At 35.8% G+C, this 27,446-nt stretch overlaps 1 protein-coding gene across 2 annotated transcripts in view; it reads right to left on the bottom strand.

The window, feature by feature from the left end:
• Positions 1–27,446, bottom strand: part of DNAAF4 (dynein axonemal assembly factor 4) — a 36,763-nt gene continuing 9,317 nt past the window's right edge. The window contains exons 4-9 of one of the 2 annotated variants that reach the window (XM_069483570.1): positions 16,236–16,464; positions 13,052–13,197; positions 11,576–11,685; positions 2,287–2,440; positions 1,200–1,305; positions 1–110 (exon numbers count right to left, since the gene is read on the bottom strand). In XM_069483570.1, coding sequence (XP_069339671.1) covers positions 1–110; positions 1,200–1,305; positions 2,287–2,440; positions 11,576–11,685; positions 13,052–13,197; positions 16,236–16,464 — 855 coding nt within the window. The remainder of the gene's footprint in view (positions 111–1,199; positions 1,306–2,286; positions 2,441–11,575; positions 11,686–13,051; positions 13,198–16,235; positions 16,465–27,446) is intronic. The other variant, XM_069483571.1, reaches the window with a different exon arrangement.

Here is a 27,446-nt window from a genome sequence, read left to right as displayed (position 1 = left end):
CTAAGATTTTAGTTCTGTTCCTTGAATTACATTCCGAATCTTCTCAGCATCATTTTGTATAATTTTGTTGGATGGATCAATCTTAAGTGCAGCTTCATAATCCTGTAGGCCTATATTTATATAGCAGTGATGATCAATAAGTATTTTGCAAGTACTTGTCTTATCTAGACAATATTTTTAAAAAATAAAAATAACTAGTAACACAGTTCAGGACAAATACCAAGTTTTAAATCAGATTCCCATCATTATAAACATAGTAGTATCTCTACAAGATTGCAGAAATTTTTCAGTGATTTCAGCAATAATTATGATTTCTCTCAGGGTTCAGTAAGAAGCAGTTATTTTAAATTCAAGCACAAATAAGCTAAAATCTTAAACTCATCAAAACAGGAACAGATTCAATAAAACATATGTACAAACAACATTTTTATTGCTTCAGTGAAACAGTAATAAATGGAATCTTATTTAGAAATCTAGATTTTAAAAATAATTTTTGGCTGGGCACAGTGGCTCATGCCTGTAATCCTGAGGCGGGACTACAGGCACATGCCACCATGCCTGGCTAATGTTTTTTTTTTTTTTTTGTAAAGTCAAGGTCTCACTATGTTGCTTACGCTGGTCTCGAACTCCTGGCCTCAAGCAATCCTCCTGCCTCAGCTTCCCAAAGTGCTGGGATTACAGGAGTGAGCTACCATACCTAGCCAATTCCCTTCTAATTAATTCTTAAAATATAAATTCAAAATCATTTTTCATTTTGTCAGATACATTGCAGATATTGCAAAGAATGGATTTTTTTTCTTTATGAGATGGAATCTCACTCTGTTGCCCAGGCTGGAGTGCATTGGTGTCATCATAGCTCAAACTCCTGGGCTCAAGCAATCCTCCTGTCTCAGCCTCCCGGATAGCTGGGACTACAGGTGTGCACCACCATGCCCAGCTAATTTTCCTTATTTGTAGAGACAGAGACTGCTCTGTTGCCCAGAATGGTCTCAAACTCCTACCCTCAAGCAATCCTCCTGGCTCAGCCTTCCAAACTGCTGGGATTACAGGTGTGAGCCACAGTGCCCAGCTGCAAATAATAAATTAAATGCTAAAAATATAAAACATGGAGTCCTAAGAAGTCATGATCATAAGTAATCCCAATAACATTATTTTCAGAGTATAACTTGGAACTTAAAATATTTCTATCAATTTCTTACCTTCTACATACAATTCTAGTTGACAGAATGCTGTTCCACGTCGTACATGTGCCTTCATTCTTGCATTAGCATTGTCTGTAACAGGTGGTGTCAATAATTCCAGTGCCTTAAAAACATATATGTATATAAAATTAATAAGAGAAAGACATAACATCCTAATTTAAATTTGAGCAAAAACATGGCAAAAATTCTAATTTTAAAACAAGCCTCAAGCCCTCACATACCTAAAGTTTTGGCTTACCTGGTACAGAAATTTATCAAATACATATATTTATGTTGAACAATTTAAGGAACTTTTCGATTCTTTCTCTATGGGATTCATACCTTCACAAACTTACGATCTGGTTTATCATTTGAAATCTCTACAGCTTTACCTTTACTAGCAAGAATGATTACATAGCATTTGTGGGCTTTTGTATTCAAATTGGGTGATTCAGTTTATTCATTCATTCAGTAAATATTTGTTTGTATTGTGCTAGTAAAAGAAAAACTGGATCATAAAAATATTATGAGATCAAAGTATAAGGATTTGGTTGTGTCCTCCATATCCTCAATCTCAAGGAGCCATATAAGACATTTTGTACATGATGCTCCCTTAAAACAAGTTACCTTGACATTGAAAAAAGAAGAAGCTATAGAAGTTTAATACATTCACATGAAATATTAGTGGAAATTAGAACATATAAATTACCCTGAAAATGATTACAGAGATAAACTTTTACTGTACAAGTGTTAGAAATAACAAGGGAATACCAAGTATTCTCCCTTCCACCTTGTACTAACTCGGCAAAACTTTATAAAGAAAAAGGGTGAGCATAACTGACAGCCATTTCCTAATCTCCTTGTGAACTTCAACTGATATACCAAGGCAACACAGTAACAGTTGATTTCTAATTTAACTTGAAGTCTCAAAAAAAAAAAACCCAGTTCCTTGTCTATTTAAAACAAAAAATCAGTAAAAAGATGTAATAAGGAAGATGATTCTTAAAATCCTTGCATCTCAATTATTTAACAGAAAAACAACATCATTTAAACCAATAAAAAGAAGGATAATTTTAAAACACCATACGTAAAAAGATATGAATACCTTAGAAGAATCTTCGATAGCCTTGTGTAAGTTTTTTAGTTTTAGGTGGCAAGCGGCCCGATTCAAATACAATAGTGGAATCTTATTATTTAGTCTTATGGCTAAGTTGTATGCATTAATAGCTGCCAAATAGTTTTCTGTTGCAAATAACTTGCTAAAGAAACAAAAACAGAAAAGAAAAAAATTATAACATTGAAACAAACACAGAAATAATATCTAACAATATTTGGCAGAGGGGATGACTTAACCTCTTTTTGTATTCCCTACAGGGTAGACATTACTGGCTGCGCTGACTCCAAGTCTCTTTCACATACACCAGCCTGTAATGTGAATGGGATGGACCTAAACCCCACCTCCAAGGGTAGGCATCAGTATTTAGGCCAGTAAGCATATTTCCATCCTTGCTACAATGACTGATTTGGGAATGGGCCTGTGACCTATGTTGGTCTATTTAGAATGAAACCTGTGACTTTGGTTTCAAAGTTGGAGAATGAAAAGTTAGGAAAACTTCTCCCCCTGCTGGATATGAATGAAGAAAGCAAATAACCCAAATTGTTGCTGACCATTTTTAACACCTCAGAAGTAGTATTAAAATAAAGCTGATACTGTGGAAGTGTGAAAGGAATAAAAAGGCAGAAAGAAGCAGAGTCTTTCATGATACACTTAAGCTGCTAGGTCAAGCTTTACCTGAAATGCAAAATACCTTTATATTTTTAGTCACATAAGAAAACAAATTCTTTTTAATATAAAGCCAGTTTGAATTGGGTTTTTGGTTACTTGCAATGGATATACCATTTTAGTTCAAATGTTCCAAAATTCTCTTCAAATAACTATATATGATTACAGGATTTATTTATTTATTATTTACTTATTTATTTTAGAGATAAGGTCTTGCACTGTTGCCTAGGCTGGAGCACAGTGTTACTATCATAGCTCACTGCAGCCTCAAACTCCTGGCCTCAAGCAATCCTCCTACCTCAGCCTCCCAAATAGGACTACAGGCACATGCCACTATAGCCAGCCTAAAGGTTTTATTTAAAATATAAGGTTTCTTTTTTGTTTTTCATGTGTAACTTGCACTTAAAATTTTTTGAATAAAATGCATAAACAGGAAAATAGAAAATACTTTGCCAAATATAAAAATGCCATATAAATAACACTTTTGTGTCATTTCCATTTGATTATACTGCATACTTTGCTACTGTAGAATATTAAACACAATGATATCAAAAGTGGACCTATAGGCCGGGCGCGGTGGCTCACACCTGTAATCCTAGCACTCTGGGAGGCCGAGGTAGGTGGATCGTTTGAGCTCAGGAGTTCGAGACCAGCCTGAGCAAGAGCGAGACCCCATCTCTACTAAAAATAGAAAGAAATTATATGGACAGCTAAAAATATATATAGAAAAAAAATTAGCTGGGCATGGTGGTGCATGTCTGTAGTCCCAGCTACTAGGGAGGCTGAGGCAGGAGGATCCCTTGAGCTCAGGAGTTTGAGGTTGCTGTGAGCTAGGCTGACGCCACGGCACTCACTCTAGCCTGGGCAACAGAGAGAGACTCTGTCTCAAAAAAAAAAAAAAAAAAAAAAAAGTGGACCTATAAAAGCAGCCAGTAAATTATGAGTAAAAGATTAAGATGACACCATTGTAACATCTAACTTAAGCTTAAAATAATTTGTATAAACTAGAAAAGCTAATTGTATGGGAACAATTTACATTTCTGAAATTCCCCATATCAGCTAGGATGTTTCTGACTGCAAGTAACAGAACTCCAATTCAAATCAGCTTAAACAAGTAAGGAAATAAATTATTTCACTTTTAAAAAGTCCAGAAGGAAGAGGCTCCATGTCCAATATACTCAGCAGTTCAAAGATGTTACAAAGACTTCAGGTTCCTTCCATCTCTCCATTCTATTTTGCTCAACACAAACTTTATCCTAGGGCTGGTTTTCCTCATAGATATATTAATTCAAGGTGCCACATTCAGGCAAAATATCCATTAGAAGAAAATGCAACACTATCTTCTTGTATATGTTCCCTAAAAGCAAGGAAACCTTTCCCAGAAACCTCTCATTTTACCTTCTTTCAGGTCTCAACCAAAAGTACCTACCTTTAAAAAAAAACAAATCAAAAACCACCAGTCTCTCTCTCTCTCTCAAACTCTCTCCCCCTCTTGCTTTTTTTTTCTCTCTCCTCCTCCCTCTTTCTCTTTTTTTCTCTCTCTCTCCCCTTCCTCTCCCCAATTTTACCCCTCAGTACTATATATCACTGCTTTGGAATGTTTTTAAAAATTCAAAATGTGATCATGTCCATGTTAGTAAACACAGATACATTTTTACAGAATATATATAACATACAGATTATCGTTAAAGTATTTTCTCACCTGTGCCAGGATTCTGAAGTCAATTTCCTCCTACTGAGGTACACTTAGGGGTTTTGTTTTTCAATACTTTGCTTTTAGAAACAACAACGTTTTGCACATATACTTTAAAAAAAGAAACCAGCAATGTAATTAAAACAACCTTGATCTGTTCAAGTCAATCAGAATTTATCCCTGGACTTTGGATAGGGTCACCATGCTGAGTCACATGGACAAGTTCTGCACACCTGAACAAAATGTGGGCTCAGCCAATAAGGATGAAGGGAAAGGCTAGGCTGGGTGCCATGGCTCATGTTGGTAATCCCAGCACTTTGGAAGGCCTGAGTGGGAGGATGGCTTGAGGCCAGGAGTTTAAGAGCAGCCTAAGCAACATAGTGAGACCCCATTTCTACAAAAAATACAAAAATAAGCCGGGCGTGGTGGTGCGTGCCTGTAGTCCTAACTATTTGGGAGACTGAGGCCAGAGGATTGCTTGAGCCCAGGAGTTTGAGGTTGTAGTGAGCTATGATGAGGCCACTACACTCTAGCCTGGGTAATAGAGAGAGACTCTGTCTCTAAAAAAGAAAAAATAAAAATAAAAATAGGAGAGAATAAATATTGGCTAGGTAACCTATAATGTCTCTAACCAACTTTACTTACTATTTATTTATACATACATATATGTACATACATAGTCTTGCTTGTGCACAAGGATTCCAATTTCTCCACATCCTCACCACACTTGCTACTTTGGGGGGTTTCTTATGTTTGTAGTTTATTATTTTTCCCCAAAATCCATCTTGAAATATTTTGTTTTTTGATAATAGTTATCCTAATGGGGATGAAGTGGTATCTTATTATGGTTTTGATTTGTACTCCTGAATGATTAGTGATACTGTCTTTTCATGTTTACTGGCCATTTGTGTACCTTCTTTGGAGAAATATCTATTTAAGTTTTCTGTCCATTATTAAATTAGTTTGTTTGGGTTTTGCTGTTGTTGAGTTGTAGGTGTTCTTTATATACATTCAGGCTTTGCAAGTATTTTTTCTATTATGTAGGTTGCCTTTTCACTCTGTTGATAGTGTCCTCCATGTACAAAAGATTTTAATTTTGATTTGATCCCACTTATCTATTTTTTTCTTCTGTTGCCTGTGGTTTGGGTGTCATATCCAAGAAATACTGCCAAATTTAATGTCATGAAACACCTGGTGTTTTCTTCTATGAGTTTTATAGTTTAGCTCTTACAGTTAGTATTTGAGCCATTTAATTTTTGAATACGGTGTTAGATAAGGGTTCAACTTTCTTTCTTCTTTTTTTTTTTTTTTTTTTGAGACAGGGTCTTGCTTTATTGCCTGGGCTAGAGAGGTGTTATCATAGTTCACTGCAACCTGAAACTCCTGAGCTCAAGCAATCCTCTGGCCTCAGCCTCCCTAGTAGCTGGGACTACAGGTACACACCACCATGCCCAGATAATTCTTTTCAAATTTTTTGTAGAGATGGGATCTGGCTATGGTGCTGAGGCTGGTCTCAAATTCAGGCTGGCTTCAAGTGATCTTCTTGCCTCAGCCTCCCAAAATGCTAGGATTACACGTGTAAGCCACCACAGTTATCCCCAACTTCATTCTTTTTTCATGTGAGTATCTGGTTTCACAACACCATTTGTTGAAATGCCTGTCCTTTCCCTATTGATAGTTTTGGCATCCTTGTGGAAAATCATTTGGCCATATATGTGAGGGTTTGTTTCTGGGCTATCTATTCTATTGGTCTGTATGTCTGTACAAAAGTTATATTAATATTTAAGAACGTTTCCATTTTTCATCTTCAATATAGATTTACAGTCATATAATGTAACAGTTTTGTTGGGAAAACTCTCCCAGGTTCTAAGGGAAAAAGAGTTTACAATGATCAGTATTAAAAGAACCATTATACAAGCCATAATGGCAGAAAATATAAAGCACTTAAAAATTTTAAATGTTTACATACATATTAAAACATAAATCTAAATAAACATCATACACCTTAAAATTCAATACCACTAGAAGCATCCAAAATTTTGCTTATGGCTTTCAGAATAGTTCTGAACTCAGAAATAAAGTTCAAAACAAAAGGAAAAAAAATTAAACCTCTGTCTAAAGGGGAGCAGCCTTTGAACACAAAATTTAAGCAGAAAATCTAATAACCATTAAGTCTCCATGATGCTCTAAATAAAGCAAAGTGAGTGAAGGAATTACACAAAAGTACTCATTCATTCAACACATGTTAAGTGCTTATGGTACTGAGCATAAAATGAGAAAAAAGGAGACATGGACAAATGCAAACACTATTATCATTTTTATGATGACTGACTGGTTTGCCACTGTAGGAGACAGTCACATAGCTACATTGACTGGCATCTCTATTAATTCTCGTTCTCAAACCTAGCAGGGCCCTCAACAGTACCCACTAATCAATGTCCCTCGTTGTTAGAAACTTACTTACCTAGATCCATATTTTTCTTTACTTTCTTTCCTCCAATCTCAGAAAGTGAAGTATCTCTGCCTATCCCAAGTTAATAATGTCAACATTTTCTAGAGCAAAGTAATCAATCCAACAGGTTGGCACACTCAGCTATGCACACTTAGGCACTCTCAGGCTGCAAGGAGGAGCAATTCATGGCCAAACCACTTGGGCTGCCTTCACTAGGGCTAACCGAATGGAACAAAAGAGCAGGAAGTATATTTTATTTATCTGTGAAAGGTATATACCACTGGTTAGAACACAAGCTTCAAAGTCATATTGACCTAAGATTGAATCCTGGTTCTAATTATTAGCTACCATCTTAGCCAAGTTTCCTAACCTCCCTAGCCCTATTTCCATGTTTATAAAAATGGGGACAAAGACAATAATATCCAACTAGTCAGGTTATCACGGAAATTAAGTGAGCTATTTGTGCAAAGTTGCTATTTCTCAATAGGCATTTGTTAAATGAGTGCAAATGCAGTGGGTCCTACCCAACTACAGTTGTGAGGATTTAATGAGCTAGTATATGTGAAAGCTCTTGTGAACTATAATGAGCTATTAATATATTAACTGTGGGCCAGGCAGGGTGGCTCATGCCTGTAATCCTAGCTCTCTGGGAGGCCGAGGTGGGTGGATCGTTTGAGTTCAGGAGTTCGAGACCAGCCTGAGCAAGAGCGAGACCCCATCTCTACTGAAACACAGAAAGAAATTAGCTGGACAAAAAAAAAAAAAAAAAAATACATATATATATATAAAATTAGCCGGGCATGGTGGCGCATGCCTGTAGTCTCAGCTACTTGGGAGGCTGAGGCAGTAGGATTGCTTGAGCCCAGGAGTTTTAGGTTGCTATGAGCTAGGCTGACGCCATGGCACTCTAGCCCAGGCAACAGAGTCTCACTCTGTCTCAAAAAATAAATAAAAGTGTATATATATATATATATATATATATATATATATACACTGTGATTATGACAGTGGCAGCTTAAAGATAAACAAATACAATTTTTAAAAAATGATTTGGTTACAGCTAGGGGCAGGGTAGGCAGGACACCCAAAACCAAGAGGGACTTTCATTTAATACACAGGCAGGAGACCCAAAACCAAGGGGGGGGGGGGGGGCTTTCATTTAATATGCACTGTGTGAATTTTTTTCAAAAGGAATATTTTTTGTATTATAAAATTAATGCAACTTTTAAAAAGAGGAAAAACAGGCCAGGTGAGGTGGCTCATGCCTGCAATCCCAGCACTTTGGGAAGCTGAGGCAGGAGGATTGCTTGAGGCCAGGAGTTCGAGACCAGCCTAGATGTCATAGAGAGATCCTGTCTCTAAAAAATAAACTAAAATAAAAAGAAAAACAAAAACAAAATCAAAACAGTACATCTAACTTAGCCCTGACCCAATTTTCTCTACTCTTCTTGGAGATGTATCAATCACCTCTTCTTTCTCCTGTCTCCAAACCTATTAAAATCTTTTCTATTTTTAAGGTAGAATAAAACAAAACAAAGACTCTTCCTTTAAAGTTTCTACTCATTGGCCTCTGGGAGCATTTTTAATGCTCCTTTCTTTTGTCAATCCTTTAAAAGTTGATAGCTCAAAGGGTTTTATCCTCAGTTCACTACTCTCCTGAGTCTACACGTTCTTTTAGGGTATCTCACCCATTCTTATAAATTCAACTATTATATAAATGATAAACTCCAAATATTTATCTACAGTGCTGACCTCTCCCACGTTTCAAACTTGCTGCATATTGTCACCCAGACTGAAACTCTCAGAGATATCTCAAACTCAACATATTCAAAACTAATCTTACTTGCATTCCCTCCTAACTAGCCCCTCTTCTAGGACTCTCTAATTCATTTGGTGACATCACACAATCAGTCATTCAAACTAAAAACCTGAAAGTTACCCATAACTACTCCTTCTCTCTTACTCTCCAACAATCAATCAAAAAGTTCTGCCTATTTTATCTTTCACATATTTCTCAAATTACCCCTTCTCTATAATAATGTCATAGTTCAAGGTCTTTGCCTGGGTTTCTGCAACAAATTTTTTCCCCCACCTTATGGGATAAAATCTAAGAATCTTAACCAATCACTGGAGGCCTATGTCTATTTTTCTAGGTTTATTTGTTATGACTCCTAACTTTCAATTTAATGTTTAGCAAAGAGTAAACTACCCATAGCTTCTGACCTATACTATAATATTTCTTGTCTTTGAGCTTTTGCTCATACTGTCACTTCTGCCTTAAATGAGTGCCTTTCTTTCCATTCCTCTCAAAACTCCTACTTACCATTAAGAGGAGTTCAAATGCTACTTAAAGCTTTTCCTGGGCTTACCTTCCCCCCTCGAAAGTTAGGTGCCCCTCTTTCATACTCTGTATTACCTTGTTCTTATCTATGTTATTGTACTTCCCACACGGTGTTGTATTTGTGTAAGGTTGTAAGTCTCACTCCTCCTGATCTCTGTAGCTCAGTGCCTATCCTATAGTCTGGCAAATAGCTAGCAATCAATAGGTGTTTATTTAAGGTTGAATAAATGAAGAGCAAGAAAGAAAGGCGCAAAAGAGGAGGAAAGCATGTATGTACTGTTGGGAGTAAGAAGAACCAACCGGTCAGTCCCAGGCTTCTGACCTTCAGAAAAATTGCCAACTACAGCTAAATACCACAAATCAATCCCTGGTATTACAAGAGACAGGAAAAAAGACCAAGAAAGAGGGAAAAGAAAATAAGAAAAGAAAAATATAGACATTGTGGTAGACAGATAATGCCCCCACAAAGATGTCCACATCCTAATCCCAAAACCTATGAATATGTTACCTAACATGGCAAAAAGGGCTTTGCAGATGTAACTAAACTAAAGATTTTGAGACACAGAGATTATTCTGGATTATACAAGTGGGACTAATGTAAACACAAAGGTCCTTATAAAAGAAAGAGGGAGGCAGGAGAGTCGGAAAAGAAGTAACTATGGAAACACAGGTCAGAGTGATGCAATAGGTGGTTAGAGAACACAAGCCAAGGAATGCAAGCAGTTTAGAAGCTGAAAATGCAAGGAAACAGATTTTGCCCTAGAGCCTTCAGAAGGAACACAACTGACACCTAATTTTAGCCCAGTGAAACTCATTTTGGACTACAGACCTCCAGAACAATAAGATAATAAATGAGTGTTGTTTTAAGTCACTAAATTAGTGGCAGTTTGTTACAGAAGCAATAGGAAAATAACACAGAAGTATATATGATGAAATATAATAAATAATATCTAGCTGCCTCAAAATATTAACTCAAATTGTCACTCAGAATTATACCAGTATTTGCTATTTTTAATAATTGTATTGAAACATTCACACACACAGTCATATATAAATAAATAAAATGATTGCCTGGATATAAGATAATTTATAAGACGATATGGTAACTTTTAAAAATAGATATGAATAATCAAAAAAGCTCCAGTTTTTAAAAAGCCTATTTTTTTTGAGACAGAGTCTTATTCTGTCACCCTGGCTAACTGTGCAGTAGTGTCATCACAGTTTACTGCAACCTCAAACTCCAAGGCTCAAATGATCCTACTGCTACAGCCTCCCAAGTAGCTAGGACCACAGGCATGCAACACCACACCTGGCTAATTTTTCTTTTTTTCTATTTTTTTGTAAAAATGGGTCTCACTCTTGCTCAAGATGGTCTCCTGACCTCAATTGATCCTCCCACCTTGGTCTCCCACAGTGCTAGGATTATAGGCGTGAGCCACCAACCCTGGCCTGAAAAGCGCTTTTTTAAGGGAGACATCCCCAATGACTTAGGTTAAATGTTAAAGTGATTTTAGGGCTGGGCACAGTGGCTCATGCCTGTAATCCTAGCACTCTAGAAGGCTGAGGAAGAAGGATCCCTTGAAGTCAGGAGTTCTAGACCAGCCTGAGCAAGAGCAAGACCCCGTCTCTACAAAAAAAAAAAAAAAAAACCCAAAAAGTTAAAAATTAAAAATGTTAAAGTGATTTTAAAAGAGGTTTTAATAAACATTCCAAAAGGTTGATTTTTTAAATTTTTATAACATTTAAATAAAAGTAATAAGAGCCTTATTTAAATGTTATAATATCTGACTATTTTTTTTATTTCAGAATATTACAGGGGTACAAAGGCTTTGGTTACATAAATTGCCTTTGCACCACTGAGTCAGAGCTACAAGTGTGCCCATCCCCCAGACAGCATGCACAGCACCAGTTAGGTGTGAATTTACCCACCCCCTCCTTTCTCTCCCACCTGCCTGACACCCCTGCCTACTTTATTTGCTTATTTGAATTATCTTTCCCCAACAACACACACACTCTCACACTAACACACTCACACACAAACATGGGTCAAAACATCCAAAGAATGTGATAACTACTAATGTCTACATACATTATAAATCTCATGACCAGAATTCAGACCACTTACTTTCCTTTGTCCTTTAACCATTCTGGGTTCTTTTCTTCTTCTTTTAAATCACAAAGTTCAGGAATATCAGTATTCATTGCTCTTCTCGCCTCAGCTTGTTTGTGTAGCCACTGAAATGAGAATGAAGTCTTACAATGGACACAAATGTTTTATTTTTACTGACAGTTGCTCTAACAGTCTCCACCTTCCTCCAGTGGATGGAATTATTATTTGTTATGTACTCAAAGTTTGTGTCCCAGCCCTGCAAATTCATATGATGAAGGCCTAACCATCAATAAATATCACAGTATTTGCAGGTGGGAGGGGGAAGAGAAGTACCTTTGAGAGGTAATTAGGTTTAGATGAGGTCATGAGGGTGGAGCCCCTGTGATAGGATTAATATACTTATAAAAAGAGGAAGAGATTAGGGCTTCCTCACCCAAGGAGACACAGTGAGAAGGCAGTCCTCTGAAAGTTAGGATGAGGGCCACAACCAAAAACCCAACCATGTTGGCACAGTGATCTTGGACTTTCCAGCTTCCAGAACTGTGACAAATGAATGTTTTTTGCTTAAGCCACTCAGTCTGTGGTATTTTGTTTATAGCAGCCCTAGCAGATTAATACAGTATTTGATAATGGTGATTTAAAACTTCTAATATTTATACATTTTTAAACTTTTTTTAAAACCTCACTATCTGTTTGAGAGCAAAGAGATAAAAGTTTCTAGTCCAAATTTCATCCCTTCTGGAAGATCATGTGATTATTATTTTACTCTTCTTACTTATAATATTTTTTATTTTTCTACATTGAAAAATATGCATATGATTTTCAAGTAATTATAATTGTATAATTATAGAAATAATTTTACACATAAAAATAGAAATAATGTATTATTTAATAAGAAAAAAGTTGATATCTATAAATTGTCATTATATCTTAAAGATCTTCAGTTATTTCTATAACTTTTCAATTGAAAGAGGCATCATCCACACTTTGCATTAAAAAAATACAATTCTTAGTTCTTATATAACTAAAGATATAATACTTGAACTCCAAGGCTCAAGACTTTATAAATGAATGAAAGATATTAAATCTAAAATGTCACATTAGAAATACCTGTTGTTAGTAATAATTAATTATAATATATTAATAGTTTCCAAATCTCTTCTTTCTAAAACACATACTGATCCCAAGTTTATAATCTAGTATAGAAAATTATATATTTGATAAAATAAATGGCAAGTACAACAGTTTATCTCTTGGAATAAGCAACAATACTGTACATATATTAAAATCAGTGTTCTCCTGTCAGTATTTAGGAGCCAACAAAATCTGCAAAATATATTTTCTCATAAGGAAATGCTAAAATATATTCAAGTAATATCTTTAGTGTAATGAATACTTAAGACATTCAGAACCATTACTAGTTTCAGTAGATGAAATAAAAAACAAACCATCTTCATTTGTGGTAATTGTAAGTAAAGCAAGTATATCTACCTCTTCCTCTTCTGCTACTTGTGATTCACGGAGAGCAGTTGGGAATACTCGAGGGGTGAAGTTGATTTTAATACTGCCAACAGAGCGAGGAGCAGGAATGCTATCTTCCTTTAACTTCTCAGAAAATATATTTTCTAAATTTCTCCCTTCAAAAATAATGGTAGTAAGTCATTTATTTCTTATTGTTTAGTTAATAATCAAACTGACTTTTAAAGTAATTACACTTCAAAGCTATTTCTAAAATCCTAAATAAATAAACCAAAGGTATTTTCTACAAGAAGGAATAGAAAATTTATCATTGATAATATGGCAGCTAATTATCTGTTCTTTAATCAATGGCTCCAGCTACTCTTCTGGGGTTCTCTTCATTAAACCACAGGTCTAATTCACATCAACTCTAGGGGAGGGTACTCCAGGCAACTCTACATCAACTCTAGAAGAGGGCACCTAGGCAAAGCCACCACTGCCAATACTATATCTATTTCCTTAAACTCCTACAGAAGTATCTCCTATGCACTTCCTTGTGGTGTACTGTGTAAGTTTTTATAGCCATTGAAGAGGACTAATGAAAACAGGCAAAGGATAGTAATGAAAAGCTATACATTTTTATAAAGGTAATTAGATGTAAAGATTGTTAAGCCAATATAACAGGAAATATTAACCTATGTGTTGAATATAACATATATAAAGAAAGGGAAGGAAAGGTACTTTAAAAAAAAAAAACACGAAAAGTACCAAAAATATGACAAAAAGATTTAAATGGAAATATAAAAACTGGTGAAAAAAATATTTGCAACAAATAGGACAGATAGTAATATCCTTGATAGAAAATGAATACATGCAAATAAGAAAAAAAAAAACCCCAAAACTTCCAGTTTAAAAAACTAGAAAAGGAGGGTTGTGCATGGTGGCTTACACCTGTAATCCCAGCACTTTGGGAGACCAAGGTGGAAGGATCACTTCAGGCCAGGAGTTCCATATCAGCCTGGGCAACACAATGAGACCCTGTCACTACAATAAAAAATAAAAAAAATTAGCCAGGCATGGTGGTCCATGCTTGTGGTCCTAGTTACTCTGGAGCCTGATGCTGGAGATACCTTGAGCCCAGGAAATTTGAGGTTACAGTGAGCTACAGCCATTGTACTCCAGCCTGGGCAACAGAGTAAGATCCAGTATCAAAAACAAAACAAACAAAACAAAAAAAAAACCCACACTCAAAAAAACAAAAACCTAAAAAAGGGCCTGAATAGATATTTCAAAGGAGGGGGATAAAAGGTCTCATGGACCCAGAGATGGAAAGAAACCAAATGAGGTGACGATAGAGGTGATCCCACAAGCCTAGCTGGATTTGTGGAACAAAGTTGACCACTGCTATATCACAAAGTGATGTAAAGTCTTACATTACAGAGAACTAAATTTCTTTCCATTTGATCTGTAATTTTGGATCTCTTTTTTACAACGGTTAGCTTGAATCCACCTAATACAAAGTCCCCATAATTTTATATCCAAGTAAACTGTTGCTCACTTGTAAAGGCTAAAGACATTCATCGGTATGTAGTTATTTAGCTAATGCTACCTAGTCATCCTTTCTGAATAAATCACTCAAAGAAATGTTTCAGAATGTGGAGAAACAAAATTAAGAACCCAGGAGTGGGGAACTTGAGAGCAAATAAGAAAAAGGATGGGTTTTCTAAAACAGTGGAGAACACAACTAAAAATGTTGTAAATAATATTTTTAAATGGTATACAAAAGAAAAAACAGAAGTAAAAATGAAGTATATAATTTCAGATTACTAATGATTACTATGATATACAAAATGGAGGAAATATGCACTATTGTGCCATAAAGAGAAATAAAGAATTACTTTGCTCTTAATTTTGCTGAAGAAAAGCAAATAAATAAGCATTTTTAAATGTTTATGAAAAACATTAAAGTGACCACTAGTTATCATAAAAATAGGATATCTAACTTCTGAATTCTTACAGTAAAGTAAGGCAAATAGCAAAATATAAAATAAAAAGAAATTTGTTATTTGTGGTAACATAGGTTAAAGCTTTTACTACAAACTTTCAACATGGAGCTATGATGATGATGCCACTGCATTCTAGCCAAGGCAACAGAGCGAGACTCTGTCTCAAAAACAAACAAACAACAACAACAAAAAAAAACAGAACATCAGCATTTATCTCAAAGTAGTATGACAACTGAGTGATACATGCAATAAAATCACCTCATATACAATGATAACCTAATAAATACTAATTATTATTACATAAGTGATTTTACTTTAAAATATTCCAATTGTAGGAATTCAATAATGACTTACACAAGGAAATACTAATATACCCCAAAGTTTAATAATCTAAAGTCAGATAAAATACAACTCTTAGTTTTCAAAAAAGAATTATATTCATTAATCTATTTTTTAACACATCAGGATTAAAAGCCAGAAACAACCCTTGTTTGCTTAAGACTAAGTTTACTTGTAGTACTCATTTTCTTGAGTAATGTGACAAAAAGGTCTTTTAATTAAATTCCTAGTTTCTTATCTCTAAAGGAATACGTGAATGATCTTGACACTGCTAGTTCACTCCAAATCTTTTTGGACCTGGGTTAAGCACATACTCAACAGCACCTGCATATATTTAAAAGGAAGCACACAAGCAAAGAAGACACTCTTCTCTGAATCCTGAATTGATTAATTTATTAGAAAATTTCACTACCCCCTAAAAGAAGAAACCAGTCTTTTACCTTAGTATTTGTATTATATTGCTTATTCTTTTTTTGTTTGTTTAAAAGATAGGATCTCACTCTGTTGCCCTGATAGTGGCATGATCATAGCTTACAGTAACCTCAAACTCCTGGGCTAAAACAATCCTCCTGCCTCACCCTCCCAGGTAGCTGTAGGTATGCGCCACTATGCCCAGCTAATTATTTTTATTTTTGTAGAGACAGAGTCCTGTTATGTTGCCCACACTGGTCTTGAACTCCTAGTCTCAAGCCATTCCTCCCACCCCGGCCTCCCAAAGTGCTGGGATTATAGGTGACTCACTGCACCTGGTCTTGCTTCTTCTCAATATAGTAATGACCTAATATTGTAAACAGATTTATTTCTAAAAAAGTGTCATATATACTTCACCAAAGGACTCACTTTTCCAGAAAATATCAAAGTAATCATTATACCTTTTGTGGCAAGATATCTAGATGAATTTCTAGGAAGACTTTTATGTTTTAAATTTTTTCTTTCTTCTTCCATTTGCTTTTCTTTTTGATGTAATTTCTCCTCTCTCTGAATTCTTTTTTGTTCTTCAGCTTTTCTTTGACATTCTTTCCAAGCTTCCAACTCTTTAGTGGCTTTTATCCGTTCACTTTCTTTCATATCTTCTATTTTTTTCCTCTCTTCTTCTTCAATCTGTAATAATTATAATTACCAACTTCTTTAAAACGCATAAAAGCAACATTTCTTTAAATAAGAAAGTCATTGTAATAATTAATTATTCATTCCTCTAAACTCTTGCCATTGGATCTATAGCAATAGTAGTGAATTATGAATTAAAAAGGGAAAGATAAATAATTTAGTAATTACCATCGATTTGGGGGTCATGGAACACAGCTTTTAGTCCCAGATCTACCATTAACTATTTTTTTTGTTTTTTGAGACAAAGTCTGACACTGTTGCCCTGAGTAGAGTGCCATGACGTCAGCCTATCTCACAGCAGCCTCAAACTCCTGGGCTCAAGAGATCCTCTTGCCTCAGCCTCCCAAGTAGCTGGGACTACAGGCACACACCATGACACCCAGCTAATTTTTGTATTTTTCGTAGAGACAGGGTCTCACTCTTGCTCAGGCTGGTCTCAAACTCCTGAGCTCAAGCAATCCTCCCACCTCAGCCTCTCAGAGTGCTAGGATTACAGGCATGAGCCACCTCGCCCAGCTACCATTGACTATTGATATGATCTTAGGCAATCACTTTCTCTTGCCTCAGTCTACTTAAATGTAAAATGTGAGCAGGCATTCCATTAGATGATACCTAAGGGCTTGGTGAAAAAATAATAAGAATTTATTATTCTAGAAGTTAAGTCACTTCTCCCAAAACATACACACACACTAACACATATATACAAACATTTGCCTTTCTACTTAGTCTTACCTTGTCTTAGGACTGATGGTGTGCCAACCCTTATCTGAGAAATGAGTGAGTAAAAGGAAATAAGAAGGATGAACTAGAGAATTTGTCTCTGGTGGGTGCAAATAATCGAACTCTTAATCCTGCTGCCAAAACTATGTTTGCACTAGTAGTTGTTTGACACTTTCACATGAAAGCTAAATACCAGATGAATTTGAAATCATCATATTGTACACGAGTGTGGCAACTTTTCTCCCTTTCACAAACTTCCTTCACATGGGCAAGGAAAAAAACTGTCAAACAGAGCAACTGGCTTATCTTATCAATGAAAAAGAAGCCAAACTCTGTAAAATAATTTAAATAGGTTTATTCTGAGCGAAATTTAAGGACCATGACATGTAGCCACACCCAAGAAGCCTTGAGCAAGGGGACTTTGCAGTGGCTCGGTTACAGTTTGGTTTTATACATTTCAGGGAGACAGGAAGTACAGGTAAAGTCATAAATCAATATGTGGAAGGCATACATTGATTTGGCCCAAAAAGGTAGGACATCTCAAAGTGGGGGCTTATAAGTCATAGGTGGACTTAGGGATTCTTTAGTTAACAATTGGCTGAAAGAGTAATGCTTTGGCTAAAAGATAGGAGTCAATGGAAAGAAATGCTTGAGTTAAGATAAAGGTCTTCTATCTTTCATGTGATGCTATACAGAATCAGGTTGGGAAGTAAATCACATTATAGTGGGTTAACAGAACCTGTTTAGTGAGATTTTATCATTTGTAGGCATGACTCACCAGGCCCCCTCAGAAGGAATTTGGGCAAAAGAAAAAGATTGGAGTTTAGTCCTCAGTATAAATGATGGAGTCTATGGATCTGACTTTCTCACCCTTATCCTCTAAGAGAAGCACTTTCTTCAATGATCAAAATGTTCAGTGCTATCCAGTACAGTAGCCACTAGCCAGATGTGGCTCATTAAGCACATCAAATGTGGTTACTGTGACTACGAAACTGAATTTTTTATTTTACTTAAGTTTCATTAATGTAAATTTAAATTAATTTACATTTAAAAAGCATATCTGGCATGGTTCTAGAATATGGATATGCTGGGATGAAGATTCCTAGAGGTTGTATTATTTTAAAATACAGATCTAACATTATAGGTATGAAAACTTTGCACTGATAAGTGCTCTATAATGTCCACTTGACATAAATATCCTCTCTGGAAAGACTGACTATTCTCCTACTGAACTGTGAGACACTGACTTTAATTTCATGGGATATTGAATGGAAGTTTCCTATAGTCCTAGAATTCTACCAAGGCTTAAACTAAGCACAGAAGATGCTAATTACTACATATTCTAAGTTCAGACAGCTGTCAGTGAGCTGCCAATAGACTGGGCCAGGAAGAATCTACACATGGCAATGAACCATTTAAATGCCTGATAATAAGGCATGATGAACAGTCAGTGTTAGCCAGAGAGAAAGCCACAATCTAAAAAGAGAACACGACAATTTCATCCAGCTTAATAATATGTCTGCCTTTTTGCCTCTCTGCCCCAACACATGAAAGAAGGGAAAAGTCTGTGAAGAGTCAGACACTCTTACCTCTCAAGAAGAATGAATTTTACATAAAGTTTTTAAAAATGCATAAGACAGTCTTAATTACCAAAAATGAGACTGTTCTTATAACCAAATATAATAGGAAAGTTCTAGTATTATAGCCAAGATGTAGTTAAGGGAACTATATAATTTTAATTTATAATAAGCTATATTTAAAGACACAGAAATAGTCTAACTCTTCAGGGAGTAGTGAAGAGGCGAGATCAAGAAAGGCTTCAAAGAGTAGGTGACAGATGGAACTACGATCAAGAGAAAAACGTGAAGAAGGAAATAATACAAAGCTTATGATAAAGGGAAAAGAGAAACTACATATATCAAAGAGAAACAGAGTGTATAGGAAAAAAACTGTTTGCTCCTTTCATACTCTTGCAACATTCCATACTTCACTTCTGGTAACCAAAATGTGTGGGGTTTTTTTACATTGACCAATTCTCCAACACTAGCTGTGTCCTATAATTCACTTCTCACACTACCTACCTGGAGTTATCATCAGATCTCGCAGGTTAAGAGCTCAGTTCCAGAAGACTATACCCACTTAGATGCCAATCATCAGCCCAGGCCTCTGGTACTTCTGACCAACTGGCTATAAATTGGGGGTTACCCAAAACCCCCTCCTCAGGTTTGATCATTTGCTAGAATGGCTCACAGGACTCAGAAAAAATACTTATGTTTACCATTTTTTAACAAAAGGATACAACTCCCTTTATAAAAGGAACAAAATGGAAAAGATGCATAGAGCAAGGTATAGGGGAAGGAGCAGAGTTTCTGTGCCTTCTCCAAGTGTGCCACCCTCTGTGTGTTTAGCAGCCCAGAAGTTCTCCAAATCCCATAGTTCCGGGATTTTTATAGAGGTTTCATCATGTAGGTATGATTGATTATTAACTCAATATCCAGCCCCTTTCCTATTCCCAAAGGATGGGGGTGGGGCTGAAAGTGCCAAGCTTCTAATCTTTCTGGTGACCAGCCCTCATCCAGGAACCCACCAAGAGTTGCCTCATTTTGGACAAAAGACATTCCTATCACCCAGGAAATTCCAAGGGATCAGAAGCTGTGTCAGGAACCTGGGTCAAAGTCCAAATAATAGGACAAAAGATGAACCTAGCACACCTAACACTCAGGAAATTACAATGATTTTAGGAACTCTGTGCCAAGAAGAGGAGGGGGAGGGAGAGACCAAATATGTATTTTTTATTATGATACACAGGCAGACAAATGTTCAACAATCCTTGAAGGCCTTTTAAAGAAAAATCATCTAATACAGGGAAGATACAACTTAAAGGAGGAATGTATAGTAATAGAAAAACTCAGAAGGCGAGAGGAATAATCATTGTACATGAAGGAATTGGATTTTACGTGCTTTGTACTGCTCAAGAAAAGGATGCCATATACTATGGGATATTAGTTTAATACAGGCAGTAAATATAAGTAATACGAGAATAATGAAGAGTTCCTAAGACAAATTTCTGAAGAGGAAATCTATGGTTTTTTTTAATCTGGAATGAATGTCTGGTTTAACAAGGCATTGTTCTTTATAAGTCAATCTCACTTATCAATTACATAATAAAAATTATAAATAAAATATTAGCAAATTTAACTCAGAAAAATATCAAAATTATAATACATCTTGATCAAATAGGGCCTTTCTTACTTATGATTTTAGGCAATCAAAAGAGAAAAATATGATCTCAGTACATGCCAAAACATCAGTTAATACTGGAATAAAAATAAGAAATAAAAGTTTCTTAGCTTGATGAAAGGACCTAGACAATGTCATACTTCAGCGTGAAATATTAGAAATATTTCCAACAAAGTCACTAAGGCAAGTATCCCTACTGTTTTACTATTTTCCTAGAGGTCACAACCTATACAATATAATTTTTAAAATAAGAAATATAAATAGAAGGCCAGGAGAAGTGACTCACACCTGTAATCCTAGCACTCTGGGAGGCTGAGGCAGGAGGATCGCTTGAACTCAGGAGTTCGAGACCAGTTTCGGCAAGAGCGAGACCCTGGCTCTACTAGAAATAGAAAAAATTAGCCTGGCAACTAAAAATTAGCAGGCTGTGGTAGCGAGTGCCTGCGAGTCCCAGCTACTTGGGAGGCTGAGGGAGGAGGATTGCTTGAGCCCAGGAGTTTGAGGTCGCTGTGAGCTGACACCAAGGCACTCTAGCCAGGGCAACAGAGTGAGACTGTGTCTCAAAAAAAAAAAAAAAAAAAAGGAAGAAATATAAATAGAGATTACAAGAAGGTAGAATTGCCACCATTTGCATATAATAGTGCATTACCTAAAAGAACCAGAATAATAAACTGACAAACCATTAGAACCAAAAAGTAAGTTCTCAGCAAGGCAGTCACATGTAAGATCAACTTATACCAACTTACAAAAACAACCTAACTTTTCTGCAAACCGGCAATAAATAATTAGAAACTATAACGGAAAAATAATTTAATTAACAATTCCCAGAAAAACCTTTAAAATGCTAAGAATAAGGTTAACAAAATATGAACAAATAAGTATGCTAAATAATTTTTCTTAGCAACATAAAGTAAATCCAAATAAATGGAGATAAATGACATGTTCCTGGAGGGAAATCTCAATATTATAAACATGCTGATGCTCTGCAAATTAATTTATAAAGTCAATGTAAATCCAATCGAAATACCAAGAGTACTTCTTAGGGAGCTTGATAAGTAAATATAAAATTCATTGCAAAAGACAATGTGCTGGTTTTATGGAGAAATGAAGAGGTTGGCCATTCTCTATAAATATAAAGTGTAAAACTAGATAAAATTATCAAAAACATTCATTTAACCATTTAAGAGCACTGGAAATTAACCAAAGGAAGACTGTGAATTGAGAAGTGTTTATTCTAGAAAAACTGCTAAAGCTACAGGTAAGAACAGTGGGAGGCTGTACACTAAGATTGCTCCCAACCATCCACTTCCCCCTAGGATGATGAGCCTGGTAGTTTTACAGGTTGAATATTCCTTGGCCAAAATGCTTAGGACCACAAGTGTTTCAGACTTTTGAGGACTTTTTTTTTTAGATTTTAGAATATTTGCAGAATACATACTGGTTGAGCATCCCTATTTTGAAAATCCAAAATTCAAAATGCTCCAATTCCTTTGAGTGTCATGCCAGTGCTCAGAAAGTTTCAGATTTTAGAGCATTCAGACTGAAGATTTTCACATTAAAGATGCTTAACCTGTACCAACACCAAACTAGCAAAAAGAACCCAAAATTTTGTTGGTAAAAAGGGTGAATTGTTTTCTGGGTGGGACAGTGAAAACCTGTGGCTTTGGTGGGTAAAAGTAGTAGACTTGGTTGGGAATGAACAGGGAAAATTTGCAGTTGATCTGAGGTTGAGGTCCTACTTAGGGTAAGTGCACAGTATTCAGAAATTTAATGAAAATATCATGTAAATGAGGAAGCCAAGGATTTATGGTAAACTTATCACAATCTTCTAAGGCTCTCTCATGAAACGGACAGAAGGCAGTGAAATGACATGTTCAAAGTACTGACAGAAAAAAACTATAAACAACAAATTCTATACCTAGCAAAACTATTCTTAACAAGTGAAGGCAAAATAAACACATTCCAAGACAAATGAAAACTGTGAGAATCTATTGCTAGTAGACCTGCCCATAAGATATACTAAAGAAAGTTATTCAGGCTAAAAGGAAACGATACCAGGCACTAGCTCAGATGCATAAGATGGAATGAAGAGTAACAGGATTGGTAAATATGTGGGTAATTGTAAAGACATTACAAATAGATTTTTTAATGTGGTATATACATAATAGTAGAACAATACTGAGTCTTAAAAAGGAAGGAAAATCCACCAGGTGCCCAGCATTTTGGGAGGTCTAGGTGGGAGGCTCACTTGAGTCCAGGAGTTGGAGGCTGTAGTGAACGATGATCTCGCCAACTGCACTCCAGCCTGCCAGCCTGGGCAACAGAGCAAGACTCTGTCTTTTTAAAATAAAAAAAGGAAGGAGATTCTGACACATGCTAAAACAAAGAGGAACCTTGAAGACAGTATGCTAAGGGATATAAACAAGTCACAGAAGATAACTACTGCATGTTTTCACTTACATGAAGTACCTAGAATAGTCAAATTTATAGAAACACAAAGTAGAATGGTGTTTGCCAGGAGCTAGGAGGAGAAAGAATGAAGAGTTTTTGTTTAATGAGTACAGGGTTTCAATTTTGCAATATTAAAAGAGTTCTGGAGATGGGTGTTGGTGATGGCTATCAACAATGTGAATGTACTTAATGCTACTGAATTGTACACTTAAAAATGGCTGAAATGGTAAGTTTTATGTTACGTATATTTTACCACAATAAGAAAATAAAAAAGACAATATATATATGTATATATATATATATATTTTTTTTTTTTCTTTCTACTCTTTTTTTTTTTAAGAGACTCTGTCGCCCAGGCTGGAGTGCAGTGGTGCAATCACAGCTCACTGCAACTTCCAATTCCTGGCTCAAGCCATACTCCTGCTTCAGCTTCCCAAATAACTAGGACAACAGGCACACGCTACCAAGCCCAGCTAATTTTTTCTTTTATGTTTTGTAGAGACAGGGTCTTGCCATGTTGCCCAGGCTGGTCTCAAACTCCTGCTGGCCTCAAGCATTCCTTCCACTTTGGTATCCCAAAGTCCTGGGACTACAGTTGTGAGCCACCACACCTGGGCTACTTTCTACTCTTTAATTTATTTCTTTAAAATCTAAGACTTTTTTATTTAAAAACAATAATTTTTAAAAAGTTAAATTATAACATGTATTACTGGGTTTACAACAAACATATACACATCTACATGAATGGCAATAATAGCCCAACAGTAAAGGGAGAAAATGGAGTTGTATTACAGCTAAGTTGCTATATTTTACTGGAATTGAGTCTATGTTAACTTGAAGTAGACTGTGATCAGTTAAAGGTGCACAGAACAAACACTGAAAAATAAATTTTAAAAACCTAAAATAGGCCAGGCGCAGTGGCTCATGCCTGCAATCCTAGCACTCTGGGAGGTCAGGGTAGGCAGATTGCTTGAGCTCAGGAGTTTGAGACTAGCCTGAGCAAGAATGAGACCCCGTCTCTACTAAAAATAGAAAAATTAGCCAGGCATCGTGGCACACGTCTATGTAGTCCCAGCTACTTGGGAAGTTGAGGCAGGAGGATCCCTTGAACCCAGGAGTTTGAGGTTGCAGAGAACTACAATACCACTGCATTCCACCCAGGGTGACAGAGTAAGACTCTGTCTCAAAAAAAAAAAAAAAAAAAAAAAAAAGAAAAAAAGATTATTCTCCAAATAATGGGAGAAGAGAGGAAAAGATCAAGCAAAAATAAAGGTTCTACTTACCAATATGTCAAAGAATCCAAGAAAAAGTGCAACAGGATGGTTTCAGAGATACATTTCAAATTAAAATGGCATTGAGGAGCAAATCAAAACCACAATGAGATACTGCATCACATCCATTAGGATGGCTCCTCTCAACAAAACAGAAAATAAGTGTTGGTGAGAATGTGGAGAAACTGCAACGCTTGTGCATTGTTGGTAGAAATATAAAATGGCACAACTGCTATGGAAAACAATATGGCAGTTCCTCAAAAAATTAAAAACAGAATTCCCATTACCATATGATCTGGTAACTCCACTTCTATGTACATACTCAAAAGAATTGAAAGCAAGGTCTCAAAGAGATGTGTGTACAACCCATGTTCACAGCAGCATTATTCACCATAGCCAAAGGGTGGAAGCAACCCAAGTGTCTATCAACAGATGAATGAATAAACAAAATGTGGGGTTCTGTGCGTGTATATATATATATTCCTGTACACACACACAATAGAATATTACTCAGCCTTAAAAAGGATGGAAATTCTGACACATGCTACAACATAGCTGAACTCTGAGAACATTATGCTAACTGAAATAAGCCAGTCACAAGAAGACAAATACTGTATGATTCCACTGACATGAGGTACCTAGGGTAGTCAAATTCATGGAGACAGAGAATAGAATGGTGGTTACCAGGAACTGGAGAGGAAGGGGAATGGACAGTTGTTATTTAATGGACAAAGAATTTCAGTTTTGCAAGATGAAAGGAGTTCTGTAGAAGGATGGTGGTGATGGTTGCACAATAATGTGAATGTACTCAATGCCACTGAACTGTACACTTAAAAATGGTTAAGATGGTAAATTTTATGTTATGTGTATTTCACCATAATTTCAAAATACAATTTTAAAAATAGCATTGAGGAGGAGTAAGACAAAAGAAGAGTGCTTTATGAAGCTGTTTCAAAAGCAATAAAAAGTACATTAAGAAAAAAAATAATGTAAACACAAATCAAAGGACTAAAAACTCAATCTGTTAAAATATGGAAATTTTTGTGTCAGTTGGCCTCAGTATCAGGATGGATAAGATTATGGAACTCAAATTTCAAACTGATATGAAATAGCGTAAGGAAGAAAGATCAGTAAAATAAATAAGAATTGTATCTTTAAAATGACAGAAAATGTTGAAGATCATTAACTTATTAAATACTAAATATTAAATATTGCTGTGAAGACTAGAAAAACTGAAAGCAGTATATATAAAAGATAGGGTAAACTAAAAATACAGGGCTCGACTATAGCAACCAACAATCACCGAAACTGCAAATATGTCAAGCCCTCTATGAGTCAGGTACTAGTCTAGAAACTTCTGAATATATCATTTCATTTGAGCGCTACAACTCTGTTTCAATTTTCTTTTCTTTCCTTCCTAGACTAAGGCTGGGTATAAAGAAACACAAATATCTCATACTTCTGTAAATTTGGTATTTTTGTTTCTATTTTTATAGATGAGATAACTGAGGCTTAGCAAGTTTAAGTAATTGTTCTTGATCATAAAGTGGTAGAGTTCATTTATTCCAAAGTCTGTGCCCTTTCATATCAGGACATTTTCTACATGTCTAGGGTATAGCTATGATCTTTAGATGAAGAAAATATTTTTAAGGTACATGAACATAAAAGCTACAAAAATTTATACGGAAAATATATAATAAATAATAAGCGTTTTTAAAGTGACCAGGGGAATGAACAAGGTGGCATAAAGTGTATTTGGTCTGTAGATCTTCTCATAAGATACATAAATGCAAAAAAAGGTTAAAAATAAAATTCAGAAAGGAATAGTGATACAAAGACTGAGTATACTAACAGCAGAATTAAATGTCATATGATGGCAATAACTGTTAATAACAAGTAACATATGAGAATGAAAATTTCCCACCTATAAAGAGTAGGCCAAAGATGTTCAAACAGGAGATACCAAAAGTACAGAGCCCTAAGAATAGGTTTACAGGGAAAATACAAAATACGTCAATACATTTCTGAAAAAGTCTGACACACAGTGAAGGGGAAGAAGATGCAAAAAAAAAAAAAAGGTAAGAGAATTTTAAAAAATGCTAGGAACATATAAATTATTAAAAAATGGAATATATAATGAATGGCCAAGCAATTCCTTGTGGTCATTTTGTGCAGTAGTTATATATGCCTCCAATAAACACGGCATGTGTGTGTTCACTGATAAGGATCTTTTCAAGGCTCTATAGTACAACCTATACAAGTTCAGAAATCAACTCATACCTCACCTGCATGATCAGACAAAGTGCTTTCATAGATTAAGGTTTCTGGGTTTCAACTTTAAGAAATCACAGCAGAAAAATGCACTTCAAATTTGACCTATCCAGGTTAAAATATCAGTGGGAGAAAATGGTGCCCTGAAGTAGAAAACAGAACAAAACAAACATAGAGAAAAATTCAAAATAGAAGAGAGTAACCTACAAAACAAAATAGTGAATAAGACAAGAAAAGTAGGTAACAGCAGTCAAGAATACCAAAGAGGAAAAAAGGCATGTTTCACAAGATTAGTCTGGCATCAGTATTCCAACTTTACTCATCACTTGAAACCCTTCACCTCCACCTCTATCTCTTTCCCTCTCTGTCAATGACCTTGCCTCCTTACCAAGAAAACAAAAAATTCCTTTAACTATCTGAGTGCCTAAGAATTTTCCAAATCCTTAGCTATTTATTCTTTGTTCCTGCCCTCTAGTGTCAAAAAATAAAATATTCCCCATTACCTAAGACTAATTTTTTCGCCTGTCCCAAGCTTTATCTCACCAGAAGAGAACTGCCCCACCATCACAGTCCCCTCTCTAGACTGTATTATCAATCTCTCCCTTTTTCTTAACCTCCTTCCACATATAAATATGCTCAAAATTCTTCCATTTTAAAAACACAAAACTCTGCCTCTAACCTGCACCCTCTTCAAACTCATAAGCCAGAATGAGCTTTCTAAAATATTAAACACAAACCCAGTTAATTTTATATTCTTGATGGAAATCCTTTGAAAGAGTTCCCTATTACCTTCAGGACATTTTTCAAAATCTTAGGATTTTTTTTTAATTATTATTATTATTATTTTTTTTTTTTTTGAGACAGAGTCTCACTCTGTTGCCTGGGTTAGAGTGTTGTGGCGTCAGCCCAGCTCACAGCAACCTCAAATTCCTGGGCTCAAGAGATCCTCCTGCCTCAGCCTCCCGAGTAGCTGGGACTACAGGCCCACAGTGCCACCACGCCTGGCTAATTTTTCTATTTTTA

Source organism: Eulemur rufifrons, chromosome 2 (assembly GCF_041146395.1).
Source record: "Eulemur rufifrons isolate Redbay chromosome 2, OSU_ERuf_1, whole genome shotgun sequence".
NCBI classification, from domain to species: Eukaryota; Metazoa; Chordata; class Mammalia; order Primates; family Lemuridae; genus Eulemur; species Eulemur rufifrons.
The sequence above is the reverse complement of the archived record's forward strand: the minus strand, read 5'-3'. Positions and strand labels throughout refer to the sequence as shown.